The 14426-nt window shown below is 47.8% G+C and overlaps 1 protein-coding gene across 5 annotated transcripts in view; it reads left to right on the top strand.

The window, feature by feature from the left end:
- The window catches only part of GRB10 (growth factor receptor bound protein 10), a 211862-nt gene that overhangs the window by 54784 nt on the left and 142652 nt on the right, over positions 1-14426 (top strand). For 4 of the 5 annotated variants that reach the window (XM_036863950.1, XM_036863948.1, XM_036863947.1 and 1 more), the window contains exon 3: positions 10836-10933. In XM_036863950.1, the coding sequence (XP_036719845.1) occupies positions 10883-10933 (51 nt within the window). In that variant the 5' untranslated portion in view covers positions 10836-10882. Of the gene's footprint in view, positions 1-10835; positions 10934-12779; positions 12905-14426 lie in introns of those variants that run through there. The other variant, XM_036863952.1, reaches the window with a different exon arrangement.

Here is a 14426-nt window from a genome sequence, read left to right on the forward strand (position 1 = left end):
ATGAGAGCGGTGGTTCTCAACATCAGAAACGCCCGAGGAGCTTAAAACAACGCCCCTTCCCCCAATTCGAGATCTTGTTTTCCCTGGTCTGGGGTCCAGCCCAGGTAATTGGAGATTTAAAAACTCCCGGAATGGATTTGCTGTGCAGCCCAGTGGTGGGCGCCGGGTCGGCCCGAGTGTACCGCCTGACAGTCCTGAAAAACGTGTTGCTTTGCAGGCCTCACCCCCAAAGTCTCTGATTTAGTAGGCCCAGGCCGGGGCTGAAATGTGTATTTTAACAAGTTCCCAGGTGATGCCTGTGCTGTGTGTTCATAATCTGAAAACCCCAGGACTGTTGGGTTCTGGTTAAGGGCATGGACTTCCAGACTGAGCTCTCTTACCTTCCTCAGGCCTTCCCATCACTAGCCCTGGGACCTTGACCATCCTGCCTCATTTCCTCTTGTAAACAGTGGGAATCATACACACAAATCCATAGACACAGTTAGCCCAGGGCCTGGTCTAAACAAGTACATGGTTTTCTTTATGCTGGAAATATATAGGTGGAAGGAGGGTGGGTTTTACTCAATTTGATAGTAAGATTTATTTTTTAGTTTATTCTGATTTCGGTATATATTTCTCATGAAAGTTACAATTTCATTGAAATTACCAGATTTCTTTCTTTACTAATGCCCATGAAATTACCATATGATGAAAAAAAATCATTATATTCCTTTTTTTAATTAAGATTTTGTGTATTGGTGGGTTTTTAAATTGTATTTTTAAGAATTTTGTCTTTTATTATCTTTCTTGGAGTTTCATAAATTTTGTTATGTTTTGCTTTCTGGTTTGTTTTTGACCAGATTTCCTTCCTTCTGGTTCAAGGCTGGATTCACATTGTTTATATAATTTCTTTTTTCCTTTGTAGACACTGCAAGAGTCATGGCCTTATTAGTTCTCCTGTCATTTCTCTTGCTTTGTGCTACATCTCTCCACGAGGGATGGTGCTCATTGACCTAACTGCCCAGAGACGGTTATTGTATTAATTTTCTCCTCGGGCCAGCTATTTAGGCCAGTGCTTGTTTTTAATTTTCAAGTGGCTGACTTGTTGCTTTTTACACATACGTTTTTAATTTCTAGCTGTGTTGTGTTTGGCTCTCGCTCAGGGCGGGTTGGCACGGTGGCCGGCTGTCCCTGTGTCCACCCTGGTACCCGTGGAATCGGGTCTGTGCCTTCATGTCACAGGGGGGAGGGGGCTCAGCACAGGTGTTTCTTAGCTCAGAGATCTTTATGTGTTAGCAAGATGCACTGATATTCTTTGTGGCTTAGTATTTTTTAGAATCATTTTACAGGTGTTTGTAAATATTTGCACATGTGCACTTTTCATGCATATTCATTAATTCTGTCTCATCATGGCAGGGTGTTGTGCATTCTTTTTATCCCGGTTTGATTCCTTCCTTTGCCCTCAGTGATCAGCACAAGTGTCCAACAACAAACGCTTTTTCTCAGTTTCTCCTTGGAGGTCTTAGGGGTTTTGGTTGGTTTGTTTGCTTTTAGTGTAAACTTTTTACTGAAGCATAGCATCCATTTTTATAATTCAAGATTCGTGTATAGTGTTGATCTGTTAGTTGGAGGGTGAAGACCTAATACTGCTTTTGCTCGTTACTAATTACACTTTTATCTGTGTGGATTAGTGTTTCTTTGTTTTAATGATACTTTTCTATCATTGCCGCCACTGTTGTTGTTGTGTTTGAGTGTGTGTTCTTGTATCTTTGCCTGTTCTGTCTCTGTCTCTCCCTTTTCTAGCTCTCTTTTTAAAGCTTTTCTATTTCGCTTTGCTTTGGGTATTTTGTTTTACATCGGAATATGTTTGAATATTATTTTCGGAAGAAGGGAACTGGACAGTTGACATTTATTGCTCCACGTCGTCCGTCTTCTGAACCAGTTTCTTCTGCTTTGAATGCTTCCTCATCTGCCTGTTTTCTATTTTCCCTTTGATGTTTCAGGTATTACTAGTTTATTTTTATCCTCTTATTATGATTGAAAAGGCAAGTATTCTGCTTTCAATTCTGCAAGTGATTATCTTAAAATATCGTGAACATTGCTCAGTTATATTTTCCCTGGTAAGGAGCAGGATCTCTGCCTTTTATGAAAGGTACAGATTTCTTTTTAACAAATCCTACAGGGATTCATTTTAAGATTTGAAACTTCTCCTTTCGATTTTAATTCTTCTGTTTTTTCTTTTAAAAATTTTTTGTTAATTTTTTCCAGTTTTATTGAGATATAATTGACATACAAAACTGTGTAAGTTTAAGTTGTACAGTGTAATTATTTAAGTTTATTATGAAATGACCACAATATTTAATGTTTAAACTAAATTTTATTATTTAACCTGTCCACCAACAATTGTACTATTTAGTTTTACGCTATTATACATTATATGTTATACATTATTTACTATACATTGTATATTATGCTGTGATGTCGTTTAGCCTTATTAGTTGGCAGATGCTTCTTGAGGCCCTACTACGTGCTGTCTGGGTGTGGCAGGCATCCAGGCTGAGATTTTGAACGAGGAGGGGTTTAGTAACTACCCACAGTGAGCTTGGATTGATGTCCAGTGCTGGCTGTGGCTGTGGCCAGAGATGACAGGGCCATAAGCTCACAGCGCGTGCTGCAGGGTCGGCAGAGGCAGGCGTGTGGGTGCTGAGCACCTGAGGGTGCTGCAAGGGGGGCAGCGTTTGCGGGGGGAGAAGAGAAAGAATGAAACAGACGCTCTGGGGAGCACAGAGAACATTTCCTGAGGAAATGGAGCGGAGTTTCTCAGCAGTATTAAATGCACATTCTGGATGTGTGGTTACCTGAAAACAGAAAGGGCCCATTCACACAGTCTGGGATTCAGGGGGTCCTGGGCACGGCTGGTTGCCTTAAGCAGAGGCGTCGTGTTTTTCTAGGAGTGGGTCGGAGATGGAGGTGGGCACAGGGGCCAGTCTGGAGCAGGTGCCTGGAAAGCAGGGGGCAGTGTGGGGATGGAACGGCCAGTGGGCAGCAGTCTGCAGGCTGCAGGAGGACAGCCCGTGAACCTGGAGGTGGGCGCGGACTGCAGGCCCCAGCCTGGCCCTGTTTTCACACTGTGGGTTGCAACCCATCGTTGTGCCTGGAAGTCAAGTCCGTAGGTCACGAAAAGCACCTTTAACGAGGAGAACAGAGCAGAAGGGGAAGGGTTGGGGCGGGCTGCGTGCAGTCTTCGCACTGGCTGAGCCGGGCTCGCGGGGAGGCTGCGGGATCCACCCGGGCGCCCGCTGCGCCCGCCACAGTCAGCCTTCTCGGCGGGCGGAGTGCTGAACAGCTTAAATCCACCATGAGTGTCATCTGTAGTTGGTCGTGATGTGAAAGGCATGAATAAGCACGTCATCTGCGTCAGCCTGAGTCTGCAGAGCTCCAGGGAGGAAACGCCCCACGTACTTTTCAGAAAAAGGGTTGTTGAGTGCAGCACTTTTCAAGTTTATGACAATTGTACCGTTTTAATTTAGTACACATTGCCCTTAAAGTGAAAAAAAAAACACATAAACATGAAAAGAACAAAGGCATGTTCAAGTTCAGCTGCTGGGTCCAGAAGTGTAAATATTGACAGTGTTAAGAAAAATGTTGACTCTAGAATCAGCAAACTTTTGACTTTGCCTGAACTGTGTTTCTGAACTACAGTCCAATAAGGAAAACAGGGCAAACTTTATGAAGAAGATTATTTAAATCTTTATCACAAGTTCAAAACTCAGTCGAAATGGGACATACATTATTTAGAGTAGAATTCACGCACAGGAGGACTGAACTTTCAGAATTAAAGGGACGTATGGAAACAAGACAGCAAGCGGAACTTAGCAATGAGCCCTTTGAATCAAAGGAATGAAAGAAACAGTAGTGATTGGTACAATTTCTTCCTCATTCTCCGCATGTTAATGAGAATGCCTTTTATCATCGTAGATAGAAAGTTGCAATATTGACCTGCTTTGTAAACTGTTCCTCAGTATCTGTATGGAGCACACCATTTTTGTTAAATCCACCGATGATTTAAAATTTAACCTCTTTAAAGTAGCGCAGTGTATCATTACCTCTGTACTGTTGTAGGGCATTTAGAAGTAAGGTTTCCTCAGACTTACAGACATAGAGAACAGACTGGTGGTTGCTACAGGGAAGGGGGCTGAGAGAGGGAATGGGTTGGGAGTTTGGGGTTAGCAGATGCCAACTGTTAACACAGATAAACAACAAGGTCCTACTGTACAGCACAGGGAAGTATATTCAATATCCTGTGATAAACCCTAATGGAAAAGAATATGAAAAAGAATGTATATATGTGTATAACTGAGTCACTTTGCTGTACAGCAGAAGTTAACACAATATTGTAAATCAACTATATTTCAATTAAAAAAAAGAAGTGAGGTTTTCTGTCCAGAGTGGGTACAGGTTTTTTAGTCTCCATGAGAACAGGATAATGATAGAGCTTTTAGTCTGTCAGGTATGGGTGACAAATTATGAGATAATTTTTATGCAGGACTTGATGGATGGGTTCAATTTCACCTCCTAGACAGGTGGGTTACACAGAGTCACAGAACTGAGAAAGGGTCAAGATACATCAAAAGCTTGAATAAACAAGAGCTATATTTGGAATCACTGCTTTATACATCTCTGAGCTTTAGTATCCTAAGAAATTCTGCCGACTCTCATGGTTGTATTATAAAAATTAGTGAAAGCTGTTAATTTATTAAAGGAAGCTCACTGAATAGCCAACTTATCAATAATTTTTTTAAACATGGGGATAAAATATGCAAAACATAAAATTTGCCATTTTAACCATTTTAAGTGTGCAGCTCAGTGGAATTAAGTACGTTCATAAAGCTGTATAAACATCACTGCTGTCTATTTCCAGAACTGTTTCATCATCCCAAATGGAAATTCTGTGCCCATTAAACAAACCCCCCACCTCCCAGACCCTGGTAACCTTCATTCTACTTTTTGTCTCTAAACTAGGCACCTCATACAAGTAAGATCATACAGTATTTGTCCTTTTGTGATTGGTTTATTTCACTTAGCATAATGTCTTTAAGGTCCATCCATGTTGCAGCGTGTATCAAAATTCCGTTCCTTTTCAAGGCTGAGTAATAGTTTTTTGTTTGTTTATAGTACATGTTACTTATCCATTCATCCTTCAATGGACACTTGGTTTAGTTCCACCTTTTGGCTATTGTAAACAGTGCTACTGTGAACATGCATATACAGGTACTTGTTTGAGTTCTTGCTTCCGATTCTTTTGGGTGTATACCTAGAAATAGAATTGCTGGAACTTGTGTTAATTCTGTGTTTAATTCTTTGAGGAATTGTCATGCCATTTTTTATAGAGGCTGCACCATTTTACATTCTCACCAGCAGTGCAGAAGGGTTCCAATTTCTCTACATCCTCACCATACTTATTATTTTCCTGGTATCTCATTGTGATTTGATTTGCATTTCCCTAATGACTAGAGATATTGAGCATCTTCTCATGCTTGTTGGTCATCTGTGTATCTTCTTTGGAGAAGTGTCAAGTCCTTTGCCCATTTTTGAATTTGGTTCTTTGCTTTTTTGTTGTTGAGTTGCAGGAGCTCTTTATTTATTCTGGCTATTAATCCCTTATCAGATATATGATTTGTAACTATTTTGTCCCTTTCTGTGGGTCTTTTTCACTCTCTTGAGAGTGTCCTTTGATGCACAAATTTTTTTAAGTTTGATGAAGTTCAGTTTATATGTTTTTCTCTTTTGTTGCCTGTGTTTTTGGTGTCATATCCTGGAAATCATTGTCAAATCCAATATCATGAAAATTTTTCCATATGTTTTATAGTTTTAACTCTACATTTAGGTCTTTAATCCATTTTTAATTAATTTTTGTTTGTAGGGTAAAGTAAGAGTCCAGCTTTATTCTTTTGCATGTGGATATCCAGTTTCCCAGAGCCACTTGTCGAAAAGACTGTCCTGTTGCCCAGTGAATGGTCTCGGGACCTTTGTTAAAAATCAGTCCACCATGTGTGAGGGTTTCTTTCTGGGCTCTCTGTTCTATTCCATTAGTCTATGTCTGTCCTTATGCCAATATCACACTGTCTTGATTACCATAGTCTTGTAGTAAGTTCTGAAATCAAGAAATGTCAGTCCTCCAACTTTGCTTTTCTTTTTCAAGATTTTTTGGCTATTTGGGGTCCCATGAGAATCCTTATGAATTTTAGAAACATTATATCGATTTCTGCAAAAAATGCCAGTGGGTCTTTGATAGGGATTACATGGAATCTATAAATTGCTTTAGATAGTATTATCATCTTAACAATATTAAATATTTCAACTCATGAATATATAATGTTTGCCTTATAGCTTATTTATGTTCTTATAGCAACATTTGGTAATTGGTGCACAAGTCTTTTGCTGCCTTGGTTAAATTTATTCTTAATTATTATTTTTGATGCTATTTTGAATGGAGTTGTTTTCTTAATTTCTTTTTCAGATTTTTCATTGTTAATATTTGTAAACACACCTGATTTTGCATGTTGACTTTTGTATCCTATAGATTTGATGAATTTATTTATTAAGCTCTAGGGGGTGTGTGTGTGTGTTTGTAAATTTTAGGGTTTTCTACAGATAAGATCATGTCATCTGTGAACAGAGATAACTTTAGTTCTTCTTTTCCCATTTGGATGTTGTTTATTTCTTTTTCTTGCTTGATTCCTCTGGCTAGAACTTCCTATACTTTGTTCAGTAGAAGTGGTGAAAGGATCATCCTTACCTTCCTTGTTTGTGATCTTAGAGGGAAAAGCTTTCCGTCTTTCATCATTGAATGTGATGTTAGCTTTGGGTTTGATACATCTTATTAGAGACCAATTAATCCAAACCTTTTGCTGTGTCTAACTATAGTTTTCTTTTCCCAAAGAACCTACTCAGCAGGGCTTATGGGATATGTATTTTTCTGGCTGGGAAGCAATCACATCCGGCAAGTATTGGGTCAGCCGAAAAGCTCGTTCGGGTTTTTCTGTAACATCAGAAAAACCCGAACGAACTTTTTGGCCGACCCAGTACTTTCATAGGTGATATTTAGGTGATAAAACTGGCACATTTAAATATTTTCGGCACTCTTAACCCCCATTACGTTTGCAGCTTCCTGGGGACAATAACAGTACGTCTCCGTATGTCGACTACGTCCAGGAGTTCCTGAGGGCGTGCGAGATAGGGCAAGGAGGATGCATGGGTGAGGGGGGGAGAGGGCAGTGACAGCGGGGGAGGTGGGGACGTGGGGCAGCCTGATGGGAGGGGCACAGAGAGGGTCCTTAGGGGCCAGGAGGGCTGTCCTCTGTGCAGAAAGGAGGGGCCCGGAGCACACCGACCCCTCCCCCAGGCCATTGGGAGTGCGGTGAAGGGGAGAAAAACAGCGCCCCCAGGAAAGCGCGGCTGCAGTGAGGGCGGAAGGCAGGAGGAGTGTTTGTTGAAAGGGCTGAGGGGTGGGGAGGACGTGGCGGGCGCCGGGCAGTGGCCCATAGAGTCGTCAGACCCACGCGGCCGTGTGTTTGCGGTGGGGAGGCCTACGGGGGCATCGTGGCGTGATCCTGGGATCTTACAGCAAGTGGTTGGGGTGTTACGTGTGTGTGTATTCGGAGACTTATTTTAAGGAATTGGCTCCAGTGAGGGTGAGGCCGGCAAGTCTGAGATCCGTGGGGCAGGCGTTTGCTACAGCCTCGAGGCCAGATTCCTTCTTCTCCAGGAAACCTCCGTCTTTGCTCTTAAGGCCTCCAGCTGATGGCACGAGGCCCACCCCCAACGTGGAGGGGACTTGCTTCAAGTCCAGCGTCTGCAGATGTTTCCACTTCTACAGAATGCCTTCGGAGCAACCCCCCATTGGTGTCTGGTTAAAGGGCTGGGTGGTAGAGTCTGGACAGACGGACACAGGAGACGAAACTGCCACGGGGGCGAGTGGCCTCAGGGCTGGAGCAGTCTGAAGGCCTGGGGGCTGCCGGTCCTGCGGAGGCGGCAGGGAGGCCACCAGCCTCACCCGTCCTGCCGGGGGTGGGGGGACAAAGCACCTCTGCCATCTTGTTACCATTGCCAGGTCTCTCCAGCCCAGTGGCCTCTCGCGGGCCGTCCTTGTGTTTCTGTGCTGGTGATTTAAAGAGTCCCAGAGACCTTGCAGAAGACATAACTGGGTGACAGTAAATGCTTCTGTTCCTTTTAGCTGTGAGGACAGTTTGGTAGTGTTTTAATAATTTTGGGTCTGTATTAGTTTTCTAGGACCCCCATAATAAAGTATCATAGACTGGGCGGCTTAAACAACAGAAATTTATTTTCTCATAGCCCTGGAGGCCAGAAGTCTGAGGTCAAGGTGTGGGCAGGGCTGGTCCCTCCTGAGGCCTCTCTCCTGGGCGTGTGGATGGCCGTCTTCTCCCCGGGTCCTCACGTGGTCGTCCCTCTGTGTGTGTCTGTGTCCTCATCTCTTATGTTGGATCAGGACCCATGGTAATGGCTCATTTTGCCTTGATTACCGCTTTAAAGACCCTACCTTCAAATATGGCCACATTCTGAGGCCCTGGAGGTTAGGGCTTCAACATATGAGTTTGGGGCGGGGTGAGGGGGACACAGTTCAGCCCATAACTGGATCTGACCTTGATTTTTTTTTGCCATCATGTTTGGTGGAATTAGTATCCCTAATTTTATGCCCTACCTAAGTCTTTCAGTTTTCCTCTGGGAAGCTTCTGTGAGTCTTTTATTTCTGAGTTCTAGAAAACTGAGCCTGTGTGTTGAGGGAGAAGTCTGAAATGTGAGGAGCCCTGTCCCGTGACGACTTCTGGTCTTTCCCGGTCTGTCCTCTGCGTCCTGTGCGTCACATTGTGCCATTGTGCTTTAGCTCATCCTCTCTGGGGGCTGTTTGCGGTGCTTCTGGAATTTCTCTCCCGTGGATTTAGTTCCCTGCAGCGTTGGTTCTGCTGGAACCAGCATCAGTTCGTCTTGTCCTGAGCAGGTCCTTGTCTGTAGTATTTCTTCCAGTCCCTTTTTTTCCTGGGTTTTCTATTCTTTCATTGAGAGAAGCGAACCATTTTCTCAATTTTTCTTATTTTTCTCATAGTAAAGCTACTTCAGGGAAATAAGCCTTTACAGGCCCCGGAGGGTAAGATTGGGAAACAACTTCTCAGCTCTGTTTCCCGGTTCACGCATCATCGAGGCTCTGGTTACTGTTCACTGAAACGCAGCCTCGGGGGTGAGCCGTCCCCTTGGAGGGGACACTGGACGCCTGCCTGTCCCTGTGGGGGCAGAGGGTGTCCCTCCAGGTAGCCCTGGACGTGGCAGGTGGCCCTTGTTGCTGTCTGGTTCTCTCCCCTCTGACAGGGTGATGCTGATGGCCCCCTGAGCCCACTTTGTGAACCCTGCCTGCGTGGACACAGGCCCTGAAGAGCCAGGCAGTGTCTCTCCACCGGTGCTTCCTGAGAGTGAGGCTGGGGGCTGCCACGGAGAGAGTTCTGTTACCAGGGAGCAGCTGGAAGGACGGGTGTGAGCCCAGCATGTGGCCCAGGAGCCCAGAGTGGACACTGACTGAGCTGTCGTGGGTGGTGGTGTTTGGTGAGGGGCAATTCAGGGGGGCTTCCTGGAGGAGGTGATCCCTGAGCTCAGTCCTACAGGGTAGTAGGACTTAGCTGCTGATGGAGTTGAGAACAAAGCCTGTGGGTGCAGAGGCTGGAGAAAGCCTCCCATGGTCAGGAGTTACGAATTGTTCAGGGCCGCGGGGCCGCAGAGGCACCGACGGTCCAGGATGCCTCTGGGGTGGATTATGACAGAGAATGTTAATGGCGGTTGCCACTGTTCCTGAAAATGTTCTTAATTCCGGTGATTTCTGAGAGAGAGGAATGGTGTGTGTGTGTGTGGAGCAGGCGAGGGGGCTCTTCACGACCATGACACTGGTTCCTTTCTCTGCCTGGAATCCCCCCGCTGCGGTCCAGAGTGTGACTCTTAACAGTCTCCTGTCCTCGCAGAAAGAGGTCTCTTGGAGAAGGTCACATCATAGGTGGTGTCTTGTCTGTGAGTGTCAGGCGTGGCGTTTTTTTGTGTCCAGAAACAAAGGGGTGCTGGGTCCCCGGTCCGGACCAGGATGCTGTGCGCCCCACCCCTGCCCCAGTCCTCTGCATTTTGCCGGGGGTGGGGTGTGTTGGGGTCGGCTCCGAAACGCTCACTGACCGTCTTGCACAGATCAGGTGTGTGGTTGTACCCCAGGAGATTAAGGAGGAAGGCAGGACCTCCCTGCCCGGCCTGTCAGGGGCTCCTTGCAGCAGCCGAGTGTGCATCTCCACGGAGCTGGTGTCGCCCCGGCTCTCCTGGGAGTCGGCGGGTCTTAACGTCCCTTCCAGAGGCCCTGCCCATGAGCGTTGTTCCCAGCCTGGTGCCCGCAGGGAGCGCCTGGACCCGGTAGGTGGTGGTGCGACGTCCACTGACAGTGGCTCCTTCTAGGCTGCGGCTGGCGGAGGCAGCATTTACACGGCGGGTGCTCCGAGGACGCCGGCAGCGCCCCAGCACCCCGCAGTGCTTCTCTGGACTCAGGCGGTCTGTGTCGCCCAAAGTCTCGGAAAGTCTTCAGGATGTTAATCACTGTGGATGGCCGTCCCCCTCACCCCTCTGCGTGCCTCTGCCCCACGGGCCCTGTGACCACAGGTGGCTGCTCGAGGTTCTGGAGTTGGTGCCAGCCCCCTGGCGCCCCCGGAATCCGAGTGGTGTCCGGCGTCACCTGTGCAGGCGCGCTGCCTGTGAGCCGCCGGTGAGCGGCGGGCTTTCCGTCTGGCCGGGCTTCTCACGGTCTGTCTTCGTTCCAGGTGCCGCGGCCCAGTCCACGCGATTTGAAGACGGCAGGAAGGAACCGATGGCTTTAGCGGGCGGCCCAGATTCCTTTCTGCACCATCCATACTACCAGGTATGAGTGAGTGTGGCAGCGGATTCTGGCAGTGTGCTGGCCAAGGGCCAGGGCACAAATGTAGCTCATAACCTGACCATCCATCACTAGCAGGTCAAGGAGGAAGTGCTGAGCGGGGGGCTGTGGACGCGCCCTTCAGCGTAAAGACCAGGCACTTTCGCATGGCCTTCCTTGCTTTGCTTGGAAGAGCTCATCACTGTGACCGCAGCCTCCTTTTCTACAAGATTTGCATCGTAGTGCACACTTCCCTGCAGTGAAGCGGGCCCTGTGTTATCCCCCGCTGGGCCCTGAAACTCCAGGTGGTGAGTGGGAAGGGTGGCGGATGTTGGGATTTCAAGCAGAGGCGTGAGCTTCTGGGGCGAGGAAGTAGGAAGGAGAAGGTCCTCGGCCCAGCGGTGACCTGCCTGTCACAGGTGGAGCCCTTCCCACCCCGATAGCATCAGGCAGGCTTTGTGGGACTGCAGGTTCACCTGCAGCCCTTCTGCATGGGCTGTTGGACGAGTTTCATCTGTAAGTGTCCTTTATCTCCTGTGGCAGGTTTTTGTTTGAACTTTGGCTTTATGGTGTAGACAGATACGTTTGATCCTTAGATCTTTGGATTCGACGAGTGAATCTTGGTTTCTCCTTCTCAGCCCTTCAGCATGTGAAGCACTTATGCCACCTCTCTCTCAGTGCCACCTCTCTCTTGGCCTCTGTTTTTCCAGCAGGAGTCTTAGGTTTTGAAGTCCCTTGATCTGATATTTGCACTTCTCTGAGCTTGCTTTTCTCTCCCTTCATCTGTGAAGTCTGTGCTTAGCTGCAGTGATGATAATTTTTGCCCATAGCATAGGGGCTGCAGAGAGGTGTCTTTTTAATTTTTTTGGTGTCAAAGAGAAAGAGGTCTTGGAAGAAAGACTGGAGATTAGGAGTAGCATTCACTGTGATTACTGGATTTGAGGCAAAGCCACAGTCAGTTTCAAGCGAGACAAGGGGGCTAAAACCTTTGCAGAGCCGTGAAGTTTGCTGGTGGCCCCCAGCCTGTTCAGTGGGTGAGTGTTCTCCAGGTCCTGCCCTCTGCCTCCTGTGTGATCGTTCTCTGGGTCTTAAAGAGGCCGGGGTTGCCTCACCCTGTCGACTGAAGCTCCGTGACGCCGCTATGGGTCATGGGTTCAGCTCTCACTTGACCGCTCAGCTTCGGCTGGTTGTCACCCCAGCCTGCCAGCCTTACACTTGGCACCGGTGCTCCCAGGGAAATGGGATCAGTGAACTGCAGGGAAAACCTTCCCCAGGGAAGTGTGTCTGCAAGTTAGCTGAGCAACGTCCTCTTTGCTGGTCACAGAGTGAACCGTAAGGGCCAGATAGGACGTAGGGAAGGTTCCACCCAAAGGCCCTCTTAGCTCAACCCACTGGCATCTCAGATTTCCTCTGGTCCAGGCAGGGATGGCAGGAGTGCCAGCTGTAGCCAGTGCCTGGCTTCGCGGACGTGTTAGGTGTAGTCGCCGTCCCAGTTGCCCAAGGCTCTTCCCAGGGGCCAGGAGGCCGCGGACCCACGGTGGGCCCTGCCAGCGGAGCCTGTCACCCCGGGAGGAAGGGCTCCGTCATGCCGTGCCGCGGCTTTTGCAGGCACTGTTGCACTCCTGCGAGAGTCCAGCAGGCGGGCTTGGCAGCTCTTACCCTCTGTTCCTGGAAAAATCAGCCGACAGTTCCAGAATTTCTCAGAACATGGGATGATTTACAACGCGTTCGGTCTTGAGTAATCTGCAGTTACAGCAAATAGATACATCTCCAAGTTTTTAGAGAGAAGAATTTCTTTGTAAGATCGTCAGCGTACAAATAATGTTCTCATTCTAGCTGCTCACTCATCGCTGTGGCTTGGATTAGGGTTCAGTCAATGAGTCGCTGGTCAGTCGAGTTTGTTCTGGACATAGAAGCACCAGAAGGATTTTGTGCATTTAATCACCCTGCTTCCTGCTTCAGGGACAGAGGCAGCAGGTTGGTGGGGGGCATGGGATGGGGGTGCTGGTGGAGGGGGGGGTGAACTACTTCACTGTTTGACTTAGGCTGTTCCTTTAAACTGTGATATTGTCATGGTTCTGTGGTCTTGGGGGAAACCATGGGATGCCTCAGTGTCCCTGCTGGTGAACAAGGGTGCATGGTGTTGTCAGGGTGACGCGGGGATTTGGAGAAGGGTGTGGAAGTTACCCGGCACTGGGCCAGCCTGGTCTTAATCGCCCACCCAGCGTCGTTCCCTGTAATTCCTTGTTTTTTTTGTTATTTGTTTGTTTGTTTGTTTTGTTTTGCTTTGTTTTTTTCTTTTTGGCTGTGCGGTGCAGCTTGTGGGATCTTAGTTCTCCGACCAGGGATCGAACCCGGGCCCTCAGCAGTGAAAGTGCGGAGTCCTAACCGCTGGACCGCCAAGGAGTTCCTCTTTAATTCCTTGGATGTTGATTGAATGCCAGCCAGGTGCCACCTGCAGTGTGAGCGCTGGGTGGCAGCTCTTCTCCAGCAGCTGCTTTCCTGGGGCTCTTGACTCCTAGTAGGGGAGAGGGTCATGGGGAAACTGGCAAATGAGATAATCGTGAGTAATGATCATGATTCTCAAGCAAAGAAAATCCGACAGCGGGAGAGAGAGAGGCCAGGAAGTCAGGGAGACCCCCCTGGAGGGAGTGCCCAGAGCTGGGGGGCAGCACCCGGGCCGGGCTGGGGCAGAGCCTTTTCAGGGGCCAGAGGCCAGCACACCTGGCCTGAAGAGCCAGGGAGGGGTCTGGATTTCAGTCACTTAGGAAGGAGAGGTCTTTGGGGATTTGTAAATAGAGGCCTACAGCCCACTGTCTGCAGTTCTAAAATCCCCAAAGCTCTGAACCAAGAAGTTTCTTCATGGCTCACACCTTGCAGAATCTGACTCGACCTGTCGGAACTGGGTCCCTCAGGTACACCGGGGGGCTCGGTGTCCGGGCCGCCCTGGACCCTGGGTCATCTCTCTCAAGTCCAGAAAATTCTTATTTCCTAGCCATATCCTCCAGGGTTCTGATTATGCACCTATTATGAGGTACATTTTGTTTCTTTATTATACATAAAATAACATTCGCTATCCTTCAGAAACACACACACACACACACACACCCAGGAAATAAAAATGAGTTCAGGTACAGACATTTGAGTAAAGTGTTGAACTGTGATGTAGAAACGAGATGCTTGAATGTAGGTTTGAAATTTGAGATAGGTTGTTAAGGTTCCTGTCAGTCCTTAAAGATCTTGGGGGAGAAGGTGTCCTGGATCCCACTGACAAGAGACAGTGGGTCTGAGATCCTGCGCGGCCCCTCATGGCGTATGGAGAGGAGACGGCCCTCGGTGACAGCCTGCACTCCCAGCCTTTTCAAGCCTAGCCACCCCAAGAGAAGGCCGCTGTCCTGGCCTTCCCTGTGCATGAGAGCAGTGGCTCCGCCCTCGGCATCGGTGAGATTGACAAGAGTCTGGAGAGTATGTCCCGCTACAGGAAAAACAAGTGGATTGT

This window comes from Balaenoptera musculus, chromosome 9 (assembly GCF_009873245.2).
Source record: "Balaenoptera musculus isolate JJ_BM4_2016_0621 chromosome 9, mBalMus1.pri.v3, whole genome shotgun sequence".
In the NCBI taxonomy this organism is placed as follows: domain Eukaryota; kingdom Metazoa; phylum Chordata; class Mammalia; order Artiodactyla; family Balaenopteridae; genus Balaenoptera; species Balaenoptera musculus.